General features: G+C 36.5%; 1 protein-coding gene across 1 annotated transcript in view; it reads right to left on the bottom strand.

Moving 5' to 3' along the window:
* Window positions 1-18,318, bottom strand: part of DEUP1 (deuterosome assembly protein 1) — a 66,732-nt gene that overhangs the window by 21,398 nt on the left and 27,016 nt on the right. The window contains 3 exon segments of the mRNA XM_056328642.1: window positions 1,884-2,040; window positions 8,419-8,719; window positions 15,061-15,260. Of these exon segments, the coding sequence (XP_056184617.1) occupies window positions 1,884-2,040; window positions 8,419-8,719; window positions 15,061-15,260 (658 nt within the window).

Genomic DNA, 18,318 nt, shown 5'->3' with positions numbered 1-18,318 from the left:
CTGTTCAGACACAGGTACTTTGCAGCTTTCAGTGCTTTTCACGGGGCGTATATCATACGGTGTTACACAAAAGTCAGGCTGAAACTCACTCTGTTATTTCATTGGCCAAAGTTAATAAATAGCTTGACCAGATCTTACAAAGCTTTAGAAAAAAAAATCTTAAATAATTTTTTGATAATTTCATTCATTTATTCTGTATCATCACACAGACCTGTATCATGAGATGGATCCTCAGGCCTGGACTGGACTCAGACACATTTGTTTCTTTGAAGATCTGGAGCATACTGTCTTGTTGAATGTTTAAATCTTGCAGTGGTAAAAAAATCTGGCTAACTGAATAATATCCCATATTTTTTTTTCTTTTGCCCTTCTGAAAGTCAACATTTTGCTGTCTTTTTGCTTCTACAGCTCTTTCCCAGCTTAAAATTTAGCTTCATTTCCAGAGGTTCCTAAATTTCTTCATTAGTTCTTTTAAAATTTCCAGATGCATCTCCCCTTAAGTTGAGGATGTATATATATTTAGTTTGTTCTGATGTCCTTCCATTATCTTTTCATTCAGTCCTCGTTCCTCCAGCTGAGTCTAGTAATTTTCCTGAATTTTCCTGTAAAAGGTTCTTTGATGGCCTCATTTTCACTACTCATTTTATTGCAAACCAAGCCAAACTGGTATTTAAAATCTTGGTATTTTGTGTAAGTGTGATGTAGTGTATTTTGTCTTAATGGAAATATAGCTTCCAAAAACAATTTACATTTTTGCTATGGTCTTGAATATTAATGAGACTTCTTTTATTCACAAACTGGAGCTGTTTGGCAGTCTGGTATTATTTTTATCCAGATTTTTCCAGGAAGTTGGCAACAGTATATGCTGGAAAGCAGTTCTTCAGTATCTCTTTCACTGAAATTGGTGGTTCATCAACACTGTCTGTAATTTCTGTTTCGCTTGCACAGCAATAGAATTCAGTATGAATTGCAAATAAAAGGAATCTCAACATTATGCAGTTTTTCAGCACATGAAGTTGAATTAACTCTGCTGAGTTTTATAATGGATCCTCTGTTGTGGAAAAATATAAAGAATTTAGGCCCTTACCTAGGACTGATCACAAGCTGTCTGAAGTTAAAGGTTCTTTACCTTGCTCCAATGCAGCTAAAGTATGAGCCAACGTAGTATCAAAACATCAATACCAAAACAGATGCTTTTGAAGACAGGATTTAAAAATTGCAGATTATTAATGTAACACACATAAAGCACCTGAGATCAGGCTCTGCCCCACCTGAAGTGTATAGGTCTGGTAAAAGGGGCAATATGGGTGGTTTCAAAATAGGTGCTTTGTCTATTTGTGTTCCTTTCCCAGACTTGCATGGCTTAGAATGTAAGAAAGAAAGAGCTCAAATGTTCTCATTTCAAGAGTCCCAAGGGCTATTTCTATAGCCAAGATTAACCAGAGCATAGATAAGCTCTTTGTGCGAGGAGCTATGACATGGCTAAAGGCCCCTATTATTCCTGTTCTGTGCAATCTAGAGAATTTCTCTTGGCTGATTATGTTTTCAAGGGAATAATTCCACTTATTAGCCCTCTGTACATCACAGAATTGAAAGTACGTCACTAAAATAGACAGGTTGGTTTTGCATAGTTCAATTGTGTGCAGCACAGACTCTGTTACAGCACTGTAAAAAAAAATATTTTGTAATATAGTCATGTTACAACATACCTAAATCTGAAGGGTAATGATTATCTTACTGAATCCTTGGTGTTAAAAATACATGCTATTGGCAATATGCCTAAATACATTAAGCAGCTGGTTGCAGATTTTAGTTCTAAGAAACTCATGGGTGATTACTTGGTTTTATTTTCTTAATTGTGTAACTGGCTTAAGTATGCCTGCTTTGCTGTATCCTGGTATATTTTTTTAGAGTATTTTCAGAATGTCTTTGCAGTTCTTCAAGGTGCAAATTTAAACGTTCTTCAAACTGTCTTGTATGTTTCTCTTCCTCTTGAAGGAACTTTTCTGTTGTTGCAAGGAAGGACATCTCAGGGAGAGACTGAGCAATGAATAGAAAATCATGGTTAGTAAAAACCAGCAAGTACTATGTGTTTGCATTATCAAATCTTAGATTTGAAAAACATCTTAACCTGTAGCAGCTACTAACACTATGATGCTTTATATGTCTCCAAGAAAACATGAATTTGGGCACACATTTTTAAAGGCATTCAGATGCCTAAATGACATAATGTGAACCTGATCTTTAAATACCTGTGATATTCACAGCATTAGCATGTAGATTTTCCATTAAAACTTTAAATATCCCAATAGACAGAGCTAAGCTGCTTCAGAACCTCAAAAATCTTTGGATCAGCTAGAGGTTATGTTAGTCACTTGTATGATTTAAACAAGGACAGAAGACAATAATCTGGTTTTTGGAATTACAGAATATAACTAGTGTTGGATACTGCTGATTGCCTAGTATAATTTTAGCTGTCTGCTTCTGTGATATGATGCTTTCTGAGGAAAGCAAGAACACCTATGCTCATTTCTGTACTATCAACTTCAAGCCCTGACATTGTGGAGAACGTACTAAATTTTATTTGCTGCAAGTAATTCACTGAAAAATCTTCTTCCCATTTAACAAGTGTTTAGTAGACTGAGACATAAACCATTCCAAAATCGGTCTTAAAATGGTTGCCATGGGATGTGGAGTTGTATAAAGTAAAGGACATAAGCGAGTCTCTGCTGGAACAAGCTCTAAATTTTTAAGCAGCAATTTTTGTTAATTCTTTTGCTAATACTTAAGATGCATTCATTGGAATGTCTTTATTAAAAGAAAGAAAAATTTTTTCTTTGCCTAAAGATATTATGCTTGTTTAAATAAATTCCATGGTTATTTTTATAAATACAATTTTATGACATGAATTTTTGAGTCGACTGAGAAAAAGAACTTAGTATAGAAGCTGTAATACTGAGTAAGAGAAAGATAATTTTCTGTCTTTATATGATCATATATTGAGAAAGATGATTGACATTTACTATCTTAATTAAACCATATGTTAAATAGTTTTAATAACTGATTGAGTTATTAGCCTAGAATCTCTGGTTTTGTTTTTCCTAGAATGTAAAAAGGAGAGTTAATCTGTCAGTACATCAAATAGGAATGGCTTCAAATGATTTAAATATTCAAATGTTTTGTGGAAAAGGCCAATTCTATTACACCTGTAGATTTTTATTCTAGGCTCCATTGTATCAGAATGGGGTATTCTCTATTTCCACGGCAACTAGAGACAGATTTGGTCTTTACTTTCAGCATGGTTTAAAACTGCCCTTTAGCATCTTTTCAGGCCAAAAGATACTAAATAGGGGAATGCTTTAAAACACTATTATTTTCAAACTCTGCAGCAGACCTTGAGATGAAATTTAGAGATTTTCTATAGGAAACCCCTTTTCTTTTCGAAGTACAATAAGTAACCAATAGCTGAAAATAAATTCTGAATATGATACCATCATTCTAGAGTGAGACAGGCTTCCTGATACAAAGGCCTCCTTAAATGAAATTCACAGATAAAGCAGAATCTTCCTTTTCTCAGTCCCTCCAGATCAGTGTTTTAACAGGGCAGGGAAGAAAAAATGATTTATTTTGCCATGTATGAATAAGAAATCCAAAGGTCACTTCATGCCACAACACTCTTCTATCAATACCTGCACTAGCAGGGATAAGACAGAATGTTCATCTTCCAAAGTTTGAGAAACTCTGGAGAGAGATCACCTGCCTTCTGGTTTTCCTCATAAATACATGCGTGATTTCCCATCAGTGAATCATCATTTTTTTCATATGAAGAGTTGTTCCCGAGATTTTGACTGCCACGGCTACATGCCCATTTATTCCTTCATGGGCTAGATCACAAATATATCTCCTTGTGACATTTGGATTCAATAATAGAGTTGGCAGTACTATTTTGAAGTATTTGAAGATGACTTTTGTATTATGAAGAAGACTTTGGATCTGGAGGCTTTAACTTAAAGAATCACCATGTGTTTAGCCTATGAATACCAGTTCTGAAATCACTGATTCAATAAGGAGCAAATAAAATACTTCCAGTGAGAAGTATAAGAAACTGAGAAAATGTGAATCTGAATATGAATTTAATAAGTCTCATCACCTAGAGAAAAAATGTCACATCAGGCTTTTCCATATGGGCAGCTGATTTACACGAGTGCTATTCTTCAGAAATGTTATATCAAGTTATGAGAGATTGTCAGAGATTCATTATAACAATGTTTACAATTGCTGACTTGCCATTAAAAATATACTGGCCTTACGATCAAGCTATCTTCCTAAAATGCTAGTGTCCTTTGCTTCAACTGGTGCTTACTTTGCAGTGTTTTTTCTTCAAATACACTGTAAACTCCAAATGAGACTTTTCTAAATTTCCTCAGAGTTGAAAGAAGAATGTTTATCACTTAGAATAAGCAGATCATGTTCCCTACATCTTACCCGAGGGTCAGACGTCACTATCATTTTAGATAGGTCCCTAATGCACGGGTTTTATGCACTCTGAGAGAAGGTTGTATTTCAACAGATCTAAAAGGCAACATTTCTTGTTAGCAACTAAGCTTTGCTTTCCAAGCCTCTGGTCTGTTCTTTCACTATGTTCTTTATTGTCTTTACTTTCAGTGCCTGAGGAAGAGCTATCGTAAAGAAACTGCTTCAATCCATGTCTCAGATGAGATTCATGGTCCCTAGTTTTGAATTTCTTCTTCTCAGATAACACTTACATCTTTTAGTTTTCTAACTGGAGCTGGATAGAAACAGGTTCATTGGTAAGCTTTCAACCTAATTTGTTTGGGTAGTTGAGAAACAAGGACTCTTTTCATTTCTACAGTGTTAGCTGAGCCCATATTTCTTCGGTGTATAGCAGTAATGAGAACCACTTTCTTGCCTCATCATTTACTGGAAATGAGGGAGTGTACCTGATAAAGATGCATATTTCCACATATGAAACGTGCTAAATATGTCTTCCCTTTAAGCAAGAACTTCCCAAAGTGCTCATGAATTAACTCAATTGCTGGGGTGAAGCACTTCAGGAAGCTAGGTCTATTCTCTCTCACAGACTGCCTAATTAATTTGCCTAGAGTTAATCTCTTTCTTGCCCCATGAGCTGTACCAGCATTCTTGGATGCATCTTCAACAGGGCAGCAAGAAAGCTTTAACACTTGTGGTATTTTAACATTTAGTGGTCAAATCCTAGTGTGTTAAAGTCTTCTCATGTTTAGCCCCTTCTGCTTTCCAGGAAAGTTCTTGTAACACCAAGACTAGAAATTGGCCTGGCTATTTTCAGTCTCGCTGTGATTAAATCTGGGGGCTCTTGGGAGTCGTTTCCTCTAACCCTACACTGCAATACATCGTAGGCAGTATGCACAGATGCCTGTCTTCAGCGTGCTTCTGCTCATATATGAAGATCAAAATTGACATGCCTAGGAAATTGCCAAGTGACACAAGAAGACTTTTAGAGGGCCTAAGTATCTAATAAGCTAGGTAGTAGTAATACCTAAAAATGAGAGGTATGGACTACAGCATGCCTCAGGATACGACCAAGACTGTCAAAATCCTTCCTAATAATGTCCAGCGGTAGAATTTCCACAAATTTCCATTGCAATCTATTTATTAATCAGTTTCCTATCCTTAATATTAGAAAGTTGCCTAATGCCTGATTTAAATTTTCCTTGCTACAGCTTAAGTCTTTCTTGTCTTTCCAAGCCTTGAAAGCAAGAACAGACAACATCTGTCCATCATCTGAAGAGAAACATGAGAAGGTATTTGTGATTAGAAGTTAAAGATCCAGATCGGAAAGCACAATATACCTAACTGCTTGTTCTGAAATGGAGAAATTGTGTAGAAATGGAGAATTCTGAAGCTGCAAATAATTTTATTGGCTATTTTATTTAGTTATTTATTTGTTTATTTTCTGAAACTGGACATTGGACTATTCTATGGAATAGTCTTCCCAGAGACTGGGAAGGATTACACAGCCATCTTCTGAAATTGTTCATCTCAGAAAGAGAGCACAGCCCAAAGTACTGTTCAGAGAAAAAGTACTTCCCTATATCTGGAAAGCCTCAAAACAAGAATTTTTGGGGTTATGGGAATTCCTAGTGAATCCCAGCTGAGCTTCCTAGTTTACTCTAAGGCAAGACTGACTTTCACTACACATGTAACATCTAAGTAAGAACATGAAAGGACAGAGGTTCCAGTGGAGACATTCACTAAAGTTGTCTGAAGATTCTCTACAGGAAGGAGAGATGTCTTTGTCCAAAACCCTAAAGAATGTTTTCTCTCTTCCCTAAATACCAACAGAATAATATTGATATCAGGACACCACCTCCAACTCTGATGTTTTCAATTAGTGCTACAAATATTCTTCAGGAAAATGGTGCCTTGTAACATCTTCAGAAGTTCTGAAAATACTGGACATTTCACTTAGGTGAAACGTCAGTCCTGAAAACTCTGTCAGAGAACTCCGGTTTACAACATACTTTATGTTTTTTCTCCTCTTTCTCCTTGATGCAATGGCTTTCCATTTGAAGACAGAACTCTAGAGTAACAGACTGTTGAATCACCTCTGCACTAAAACTGTGGTATCCAATGTCAATCCAAGTGATGATTTAATTTTGGTGATCTTCTGAACTTGTGCCTGGTTCAATGCCACTGTTTTGGACTTAGACTCTGTACAAAAAAATATCCCTTGCTTAATAGTTTCATTATGTACTTTGCCCACACACCAGCTGGAAAGTGTTTTCCTCACAATCTAGTCAACTGTTTTGGCATCGACCCTGTCCTAAGTGCCAGCTGGGAAATGGTTTCCCTGCAGCTTGCAAAACTGCCTTAGAATGGACATTTTCCCTGGGCTGGCTGGAAACAGAAGCTTTGTGGTCTGGTGTCTCATCTGACACTTCTGATAGAAAAAAGGATGAGAATTGGTGTTTATCAGATTCTCCTGAAAAAAACTCCAAACAATTCCTTTCACAATTAGCAGTTCAAAAAGGAAAACTCTCAAGCCATGAGAAACCAAAAGCCATTTACTTAAAATTCCTGTGAAGCGTAAGAATTTTAAAAAAGGAATTGAGGTCAAACACCCAGGACTATGTGGTTTTCACTGTTCTTGAACTACTGGGACACAGTTCCTGGGACGTTGGTCAGTGAAGGGCCGCACTGCAATTCCTGTTTCCCAGGCAGGCTGTTACTGTGGTGCTCCATATCTACAGTGAGATTCTGGAATATGGAGACAACCTTCCAGGAGCCACATCTCTGATAGGAAAGGATGTGTGTCCATTTCTGAAGTGGACAGCAGAACCAGGATACAACAACCACAAACTGTTGGAAGATGATTGTTGGTATCATGATGCCTCTTTGCTCCTACTTAAGGTGATGAGTAGCAAGAAAATCGCCTGTTGGTTCCCCCAGTAAATGCTAAAGTCTTCCCTCTTCCCTCTTTCCTTTTTACAGGCTCAGCTACACATCCACAGTTCAGGATCCCCTGGGTACAAAGTTGCATGTATCTTATCACAGCTGGACACAGAGATGGCTACAGTCCATTCCTTACTAATCTGTTAGTTCCATTATTCAATGATGATGTGGTTGCATGGTTTGGAAGAAGGTCTGGAAAATAAATGCGAAGTTTTTAAGTGGGAAAAAATAGTGGCCTGTAGTGGAGGCCTAAGGATGAATAGAAGATACTAAGAAAAAGGATAAAGCTCCAATTTAAAGAGACATCTAAAATCAAAGAATTACAGACAGTTTTTCCTAAGAAGTTGCCTTAGGCAAGTGGGATTTATCCCACTTGTCATGGAGGTTGGTAATCTCCAGCCTACAAAGACTGAAAGAAAGAATGCTATGCTATTACTATTTCATTTCAAGAAAAATAAGAATTACAGCAGTTGTAATTTCTGTTCCTTTTCAAATACAGTAGCTAACACATAGAAAATAGTTGCTGCAATTCCTCTAATTTGTTCTATCAATCAAATGCCGTAGAAACTTGATTTGTCTAACAGCACTTAAGGCAGTAAGTTTGCAGGCATTATGGAAATATATTTAAAGCACAGTGCCCTTACAGAAGGCAATATGAAGCAGAGTGACCCAGTTTAGAAGGCAATGAGCTAAAATGTAGAAATTTCTCTCACAGTCACATAATGGCAGGTAATTATCACCATTGTTATTAGAACAGAGATATGGCCCAGGAGGGGATGTTCATTCTCCACAAAAACTGCATTTATGTTAGGATAAGGTATTTCCATTTTTGCTGGGCTGGCACTGTATAAAAACACTGATAATAACAACCAGAGCAATCTAATTTTTGGCTCCTCAAAGGCTGCATTTGGTCCACAGATGGATTTTTGAGAATATATGTGTTATAGGAAAATAGTTACTTACTGATAATTTGATTTCTTCTGCATTGTAAACAGGGCTTAGTAAGCTGCCTGTTCTGTCCTCTTCAGGAAATGGCTCACCAAAGCCTGAAGGATGCCCCAGTGGTGGCAATAGAGATTTATAAACTATTTTATTTTCACAACCTCTGTGAAGTGCATAAGAAGATGAAGTGCTATCACTTTTTGAACAAGTGATATTGCCTTGGCCATACAAAGCGGGACTATGGTTTCTGTGGTATCCACTGACTATGAACATAGCAGTCTGTTGATGTTCCATTTCCCATGCATCTTTCTTTTGGAAAGTTCTAAAAGAGAGAAAAAAAAATCAAAGTATGAAAAGCAGTTAAAACTATAAGCTATCACAGCAAAGCCAAGAGGGTTTTTTTTTATTTGCTTATGCATTTTTTATTACCTAGCTGTTCAAAGTGCTTCACACAAGCTATAGGCATAAGATTAAGGATTACCAAATTGCAGCACTTTATCAGCTTTCCACCTATGTTACTGTAAATGTCTGAGTGTTCATTCCCTGCCTGCCTCAGCTGTGACCTAAATCACACTAACCCTTTCACTGGAGTTTAAGTTGAGTAACATTGCTATATAATTGTGGCAGGACAGGAGCTAAAACACAAACTCACTTCAGGTATTTGAAGATACCAATAATCCTTAAGTATTTGTAACCCATCCTTTGCCGAAGTTTATCATCCCTTCAGCTTTTCAGTAGATGAAGCTATGTAAGCACTCTTCACCTGTGTCTTGATAACTTAGCTTATAGTATAATAGGAGCTCAAGTGAATTTAACCACACAAACAGAGGAAATGAAATATGAAAGTGTACGTTAGATGGGAAACAAAAGTTGTTATTAGTGGCTGGATAATTAATTTTCATGTAATACCACCCTAAAAACAACATTCAAATAGCTGGAATTTAAAATAAACAGTTAAATAAGTTAAATACAAAAATAGTGCAGGAATCTTTGATCCTGCATTTTTACTGCAATACTAATTTTGCCACTGATTTAATGATAATATATTGGAGATTAATATGAGAAGTAAAGCAATTTGTGAAATACACTTTTTAAAAACAATTGTACAAGAACAGGCTTTTGTAACAGTAAGTGAAATCTTCAAACTTACAGAAGAATTTGAAAGTATTTTATTATTATGTTCCATAGCTCTTGTATCCCACTTAACAGTGATCAGAATGGATGTGAAAGCATATATTTGTATCCATTTGTAGTTCTGTAAAGCAAAAACTATTCTGGTTAACAGCAACTTAAAAAGAAAGCTGTTTTCTTCCCATTCAAAATATCTTCTTTTCCTGACAGTTAACTGAACAATTCTGAAGCCATGTTTATAAAAGCAGAGAATTTTGTGGCTAGCTTGTCCAGATGTCTGCTGAATTGGACTAATTTTCAATTGCATCTTTACTTGTATTATATACCAAAACATGCAAAAAAAAATATTTCAGGTTTTATTACATTTATGTTATGATATTTCTGACTGAGGTAAAAATTTCAATAGTACTGAGGTCTGTGCTTATGATAAAATTGAAATTTTAGTCTTGGGAGGTAACTACTATATTTAAATATGGTAGCTGTTTGAAAAGATCCTATCATTGCAAATATCCTAAAACACTTTACTAATTTGAAATGCAGCTATAAAAGCTTTTAAAGATCAAATTATCTGCCACTAAAATGTAATTATTATAAATATTCAAGCTGCTGAGATCAAAGGAAAAGAACTTTTTTTTTGCCAAGCACAGGGAAAGGGCAGTGTTTTCTGCAGAAAGATTACATTGTCATTTTCTAATCTTAATTTAAATACTTGGTGTTGGTAGAGGCTGGCTGTGCAGTCTTAACGGAATCTGCTTGCACATAACCCCTTGTGCTCTGGTTCTGGCTGGGATACAGTTAATTTTCTTCATAGTACCTGGTATGGGGCTCTGTTTTGGATTTGTGCTGGGAACAGTGTTGATAATTCAGGGATGTTTTAGTTGCTGTTGAGTAGTGCTTATACAGAGTCAAGGCCTTTTCTGCTCCTCACTCCATCCCACCAGTGAGTAGGCTGGGGGTGCACAAGATGTTGGTAGGGGAAACAGCTGGGACAGGAGACCCCGCTGACCAAAGGGATATCCCGTAACATATGGCATCATGCTCAGCATATAAATTAGAGGGAAAGCTGGCCAGGGGCTGCTGCTTGTGAATTGTCTGGACATCAGTTAACAAGCAGTGAGCAACTGGATTGTGCATCACTTGTTTTGTATATTCTGATTCTTTTATCATTATGATGATGATGATGATTTTCACTTCCTGTTCTGTCCTATTAACTGTCTTTATCTCAACCCATGAATTTTACAGGGTTTTTTGCCTATTCTATCCCTCATCCCACTGCAGGGCAGGGAGTGAACAGCTATGTGGTGTTTAGCTGCCTGCTGGGTTCAACCACGACGGCCCTGAAACATGAAACTGAGTAGTCCATAAATGGACTGTGCAGAACAACTCAGAGAACTAATGAAGAACATATTTTTCTCAGATTATAAAAGAAGTAGTGATTAAGATACTCCGAATGCTATAGGAAAGCAAATTGTAAGCACAGTGCTATAATATTTTTAAGTATATATTCTAACATAAAACTCTCCGAGAATATTCACCAAACCTTCCATTTTTCTACAGCACCTAAAATGTTTACCATTTACCTTTATGGGGGCAGAGTTTTCTCCTTTCTTTCATGCTTCTCTTTAAATAAATAGACTCTACTCTTTGGCACAAGATAAAACTTCCCCTCGCCACCCCCCCTCCACCCCCCATAAAGTCCATTCCATCTATCGTTTGGATGAAGGATATTGTGAAAAAAACTGCCACAACTGCAGATAGGTGGCATGAATAATAAAATCACAATTTTTTTTCATCTTCTGTTCTGACCTTTTTGGAAGTAATTTCCTCTGTAAACCCACAGTAAAGTCTATGTGATCTGTGCGCTCTTTTCCCCCAGAACTGCTTCTCTGTGTATTTAATAACAGTTATTACTGTTGTGTTATAGCTTACTTCACTAAGACCAGAATTTTCAGACTTGGGTGCCTACAGTTATGGTAGCTTTTAGATAGGAAAACCAGATGCCCCCCTCCAAAAAAGGACCAATTTCTTAAAGGAACTCCACTTCCTACTGTCATTCACAGGATTGCTGGGGCTGTTTGCTATCTTGGAAAAACACGACACTTACATTTAGGTGCTTTGATATGAATGCTATGCCTTCACTTCAGACAGATTTCACAGTTGGGGTTTAAATTTCTGCCAGTTCAGTGCAAAATAATATCTAAGAACCGAGTTCTACTTTGAATACAAATGTAAGTTAAGCAAGTATCTGCGAATTTGTAAAAAAATGTCCATTTGTTAGCACTGGCAATGAAAATACACTATAACAGCAGCTGAATAACTTATGCTTTCAGTGGTTTTACTGTCATAGAGTATTTAACATATACACATACTTCACAAAAATAGTATCACTGTTGACATGGAGACATGTGGAACAAGAAGTGAAAGAACAATGTCCTCGCAAAGGGAATTTATACAGACAGGATCGATTTTTTCAGACTCTTATGTAAAATCAACCTGGTCCCTATGCGATCAATGACTTCAGTGGTGCAAAACAAATTCCTAACACAGCTTGTGCTGGTTGACATACCTCGTCTTGAGAAAGAAACCAACAGATTTTTAATGACCAGAATGTCTTCAGAATTCGTGTTGTTGCTTTTACCTTGCAAGTGTAACTGCTAGCTTGATTTTAAAAATGGTTTAAAAGTATTTTCCTGAAGAGATTGTTTTCACTGTTTCCAGTTTATCTATTGCAGTAACTGATACAGTGGTGAGTATGGCTATGACTGTGTGACCTCCAAAGTGTAGCAAAAACCTCTTTAAGATAGATATTTCACTGTCAACACAGGTCCTTTGAGCAAACCCCAGCTACTTCAGCAGGCATTTATTCCTAGCCTTTACCCCTCGCTTTTGCCACATGGTAAAAGTGCACTTCAGCTTGACCAGTCACCTATTTTGTGTATATTTTTATGGTAAGTTAATAGCCTTTCTTTTGGGAACTCACACGCATGTTTTAATTTTGGATGAAACAGGCTAAAGATACCAGTTTCATCAGAGAAAGCCCTCTTCACTGATGAAAAAATTTAAGTCAACTGTATGCGTCCACGGTCTAAATAAAGGAATGAAATCTTGAGGGTGGGGAAAGCTTATGTAAATGGCAATTAGTAGTAAGTCAATTATCATATATGAGAACAGCAATCAATTAAAGTGGTTATAAGCAGGATGGGGTCACAGTCCTTCTTAGCAAAAAGACGCTGCTCCCACATATCTTAGGTTTGTAATATTTAGAAATTCCCTGTATACTGAAAGAAGAAGAAATCATACCTCTTTCTAAATTGCCAATATAATTTCCTGCAATTTCCTGTATTTTCTCTAGAGGTCTCCTATCTACCTAATGGCAGTGCCCATGCTTAGGATTCTAGTACTGATTGTATGACATGACTGAAAAATATTATAGAATATACTTGGTTAAAGAGGTTTTTTTACTTTGTGCAAACTTTTCTAGGTTTTTGAATACAAATAGGAAAAACAAATAGTACAGCTTCTGAAAATTACTATTTTAAACACACACACATACCCCCATGCACAAACACTGTTTTCTAATTTTTTACTATGTAAAATAAGTCTTTGTGCCCTTTCTCCAGTGCCATAATTACCATGGAAACAGAACTGCAAATTAAAACAGAAGTAACATGGTTTATGCTCACAATAAAATAAAACATACCCCAGAGTTTAACTCAACCAGCATCAATTGCCTGGTTTATCTGCATACATTTGTGGTTGAATATTTAATTTCAGTTTTCTGAGAAATTCTTGAGGTAGTCCCCTGTTTGGGAACAGAGAAATGATAGTGTAAAGAGGGCCCACTCTTGAAAAGACTGGCTGGCTGGTGTGTATCTACAGTACACGTGGAATTTGCATGTCTTTTGAAATCTGTGTATGCATTTATTTAGCTGAATAGCTTTTCATTTAGGAAATCAAATGCATGTTTTGGATCCTGAAAACCAAGCTCAATATGACTGTTTAATCAGATTAATTAGAATAATAAATTAAATTGTGTTCAGTAGTGTGGTTGTGAGAAAGCTTAGCTCTTGCAGGTTTCTTTCTCCCAGTTTTGGTTTAATTTTGGTCTTCAATTGCTATGAAATCAAACTCCTGCAAATTACCTGCATAGTTCTATTGTCTCATAGACTTAAAATCTCATCAATGAAATTTCCTCATGTACAGCAAGTGTAATTCCTGAGAAAATGGGAAACAAATCTTACTTTTTCTCATTTAAGAAGAGTGGAAGCATAAGCAAAAATTGTGCTGACCAATTTTTGATGAAATTATGAGACCTACAGGTGCAGAATAGTCTGTATCTTGGTCTGTAAATATTTGTTTCAGCAAGATCTTCAACATAATTTGAAACTTAGTAGAACAGCCATATCTGCCACTTGCATTTATATATGTGTGTATTATGTTATGCATATATATGTACATACATGTTTTTTATATATATATATATTTTTTTTTTTTTTTACATAGACATGAATACTACCTTCAACACTAAACATCATATTTAAAAGGAAATTTTAGGCAGGAATGTAGCTACATGTAACAGGATATTTTTCTATTTTGTGGAAAGAAAATTACTTTAAATTTTGCCAAAGACTAAATGTATGAGTTTGAAATCTTAACCTGTACAATTCTGGCTCCCATTATTTAAACTTTGCTTCACTGTTTTACATCAGTGCTGTCATGTAAGATCTTTATTATAAATGATCAAAACATTTAGCTTCTATTAATTTTTATTCTCTTCTACTGTGAAATATTGTTTAGCAGGGAGTTTAATTTTCTTTTTATGCCTGCAATGCCATGATTATAACATGTTTGAAGGTAATTCAGTGCTTCACTGTATACAGGGAAATAAGCAGGAAGTCATCACTATGTTTTCTATGAATCTGAGTATTCTTAAGTCTCATTATTTTTCCCTAACAAGGACTTCATTGCAGTAATGATTTATTCAGGGCATCTGAAATTATGTTCCTTTTAAAAATCAGGTCACCCAAGAACACCAAAACTAGACAAAGCATTAAAATACATTTAATGAAACTTCCAACAAATTAAACTGGCAGGACACAAAGCTTATCAGCAGGGGTTGTAGTTCAAACTGCTTATTAAGGTAACCTCCTGTGGAGCAGTTTACCTCTCATGTTGGTTTTTATATTCTTTCCTTGTCTTGTTTTTATTTGGCAGTAAAAATACATTCTGTCCTGTTTTGCAAAACCTGGAACTAAGAATAACTTAAACAGCACATAAAAAGTTTTTAAAGTTGTTTCGTGTGACAAATACTAAAATAATGATACAACATTTCTGGGACTTCATTCATTGCCAGATTCAATTAGCCACTCAGAAAAATGTAGGAAATTCTTACAAATATACTTAAGTCTGATATTTATGTTGGTGGGAGTTCTGAATGAATTGAAACAGAAAAAACCTGAATAGTTTGGCCCAGTTAGATGCTTCCAAAAAACTTACAGGAAGTTTCATATATGTGTACATTCTAAATATTACCTTTCTTCCTTTTCTTGCATCTTTGAATTGGTTTGGTAGCTGTGCTCTGTTTCTCCAATTGTATCCATGTGACCCAGTATTGATGTTTCTGTGTCATTTTGTAGTTTAACAATACTATTTTGTAATCTTACATTCTCATGTTCCAGTTTGTGAATGGAAGCTGTGAAATTTCCATGTTCTTTGTTAGATAAATCTGTACTCTGTGAAAGGAGATAAACCCATCATAAATAGTTATTTTTTCCACAATAAATGGATGTTAGGATTTTTAACAAGCAAACACAAAACAATGTTCTATGTTAAAGAAAGGCCTAGCTACCCTATATAATCATGCAGCACTTAGAGCAAACCAAGAGAATTGCCTCCAGAAAAAAACCACTGTGGATAAATGGGAGAGAAGGGATAACAGCCTGTATAACACAATAAAACAAATTAAAATTTCTCAACTAACATGCATTCAAAATATTATTGTTGTAAATTCATCTCTTGCTTTGTAAAACTCATGACATAAAAGCAACCATAACAGCTATAGCTACAGACTGTATTGCTCCCTCCAGTAACAATTCCACCAAAAATAACAAGAAAAATCATAGAAGTTCATTACTATACTGGATACAGGGTATGTCTACAGGCACAATTTAATATCTGTGTGAAGATACAGTCACCTTCTGTTTCAGAAGCAGTAAAGTAAAGCCACATTAGCACAGGGCTCTCCATCTGTGTTACTAAACCCTGCTTCTCAGTTGGGTTAGCCCACATAGTACACAAGTCAAAATGCTGAAAGCGCAAGCAAGTCATGCACTGCAACCAGGGGCTAAAGAGGTCCATCCACTATGATATCAAAAGGGGAAGGTGGAGATTACCTCTGGAAGTAGACTAGCCAGGATATTCCATTCCTTTTTTGTCCTATCACTTTTTCCATGAAGCCTATGCTGCACACATGAGCTAGCTAACTTGGAACTACCTCTCTGCAGAATACTGCATTGCATTGTGTAAATTTATTTGCAATAACAGTATGCAGTCATCAACAGAAAATTCTCAAAAGATTTATCAGATTACACACAGAAGACTAAAACCCCATACATTTTTATTAAGTTGTGCTTTCCTATATTTCTAGATTTACCTTATTGTTTTGGAACCGTACTGGGTCTGGCTGAGCCCCACAGCATCCCTCATAGTGCTGTGCTTGTACCGGTAGCTAGAAAGGGGTGATAACACACCAGTGCTCCGGCCACTGCCCAGCACTGCTCACAGCACCAAGGCTGTCTCTCCAGCCTTCCCCCCTCACCAGTAGGCTGGGGGTGGGCAAGATCTTGGGAGGGGACATAGCCAGGCCAGCTCACCCGAAGTGACCAAAGGGATATTCCGTACCATATGACACCTGCTCAGATATAAAAGCTAAGAGAAAGGGGGTGGGGGGGGGTGGGGGAGGAGGGGCATTTGTTATTTACAATGTTTATCTTCTGGAACAGCCAGTATGTGTACTGAAGCCCTGCTTCCCTGGAAGTGGCCAAGTATCGCCTGCTGATGGGAAGTAGAGAATAACATCTTTCCTTCACTTCTGTGTGCATGAATTTTGCTATTGCTTCATTAAACTGCCTTTACCTTGACCCACAAGGGTTTTTTTCCATCGTATTTTCTCCCTCCCTGTTTTGCTGGGGAGGGGAGTGATAGAGCGGCTTGGTGGGCACCTGGAATCCAGCCAAGGTCAACTCACCACAGGAACCCAGTAACTCATCATTATTAATCATTTGGTTCTCAGTATACTGCTAGCACAACTGGGCTCCTGCACCTGAAAGCTTGTCTATTGCTTGCACTGACTGGTCTGATGTCACCTCTTCCTGTAAACCTTGCCTTCCTTAGCTAGTTTTAGGGGACATTTATGAGCCAAGCTGGCATGGAAGTGCCAGAAAGTATAAGAAAATTTAATATTTTGTGCAAGGATGGGAGGAGGAGGCTCAGCTATGTCTCCCAAGTGGAAATGAGGGGCAGAACACAGGAAGAAGGATAGTGCTAAGTCACCTTACCACTAATAGCTCTAGAATGAGCAGTACAGTTATAATGGCATGAACCCTAAAACTGAGCTGGCACAGCTACATTGTTTTTGAAATCTAAACAAGTAACCCTGCCTGATGATCCATTACACCACACTGACTTAGGCTGGTATTAGTTTGAGGGATCTGTGCTCTGCTGTACTGTACAAACACATCTGTAAAAAGCTCTCTGGTCCCTTCAATCTCAATATAAAATGTCTGACAATCTGTCAACATTTAGATCCTCACAATAATTAGTAAAGTAGGAAAGAATTATTAAGTCCACAAACACCTTGGTATATGTAGTGACCTTGGTATAAATAGTAACTGGATTTTACAGTTAAAATTCAACAAACACGTGATATGTACAAGGATTCTTGTCAGACAGCTCTGCTCTTCTCAGTCTTCATGAACAATATCACTGTAGAGAAGAGCTACACATGCATACACACATCCATCTATGTTTCCACAATAATGTATCATATGTACACATATATATATGCACACATAATAGTGTATATGTATATCTAGGTAATACATCACTGATAGACATATATGCTATTTTAAGGGTGTGGAAAAATGTGACATTTTTTCATGCATTTCTCAGTCTACAGTAAGACAATTAACTGGCTACAAATCCCCCAGAGATGTATTTACAAGCAACATTCCAGTGTTTTTTCTAGTGGTAGATACAGTAACTGCAGATATTCTGTAAGCAGGGAATGTTTTGAAGCTTCTCGTGGAAATCAACATATATAATATTTATTATATCTGTATAAACTATAGATCTACATGATAGTATGGCACATTTTTTATGAATTAAACTTTAAAAATCCCTTGTTTGGAGAAAAATAAATACTAAACTCTGAAAATAAGATGGGTGGGGCCAAAATAAATATTTTTTTACACTTCTGTTTAAATATCGTATGAACAAAGAGGTGAAATAGTAAAAAGGGGACATATTATTGTATCTTTGAGAATGAAGATGATTTAAAAATAAGTATTTTCTAAAATAAGTGACATCACTTACAAAAAATAGGCTCCCAAAACCTGTTTAGTGTCTAGACAGTTACTGAAAAATTTAGCTTACTTCTAGTTTACTATGATTAAAGTCAGAATTATTCCCAGCTATACCCATCTTCAGGCTGTGTGTGAATACCATGTGGTTTTGGTTATGTCATGCACCTTATTTTATTTATTTTACGCAAGCCAGAAATCTCTAAATCTG

Source organism: Falco biarmicus, chromosome 2, assembly GCF_023638135.1.
Source record: "Falco biarmicus isolate bFalBia1 chromosome 2, bFalBia1.pri, whole genome shotgun sequence".
Taxonomy (NCBI): Eukaryota; Metazoa; Chordata; class Aves; order Falconiformes; family Falconidae; genus Falco; species Falco biarmicus.
This window is presented reverse-complemented; position numbering and strand designations above follow the sequence as displayed.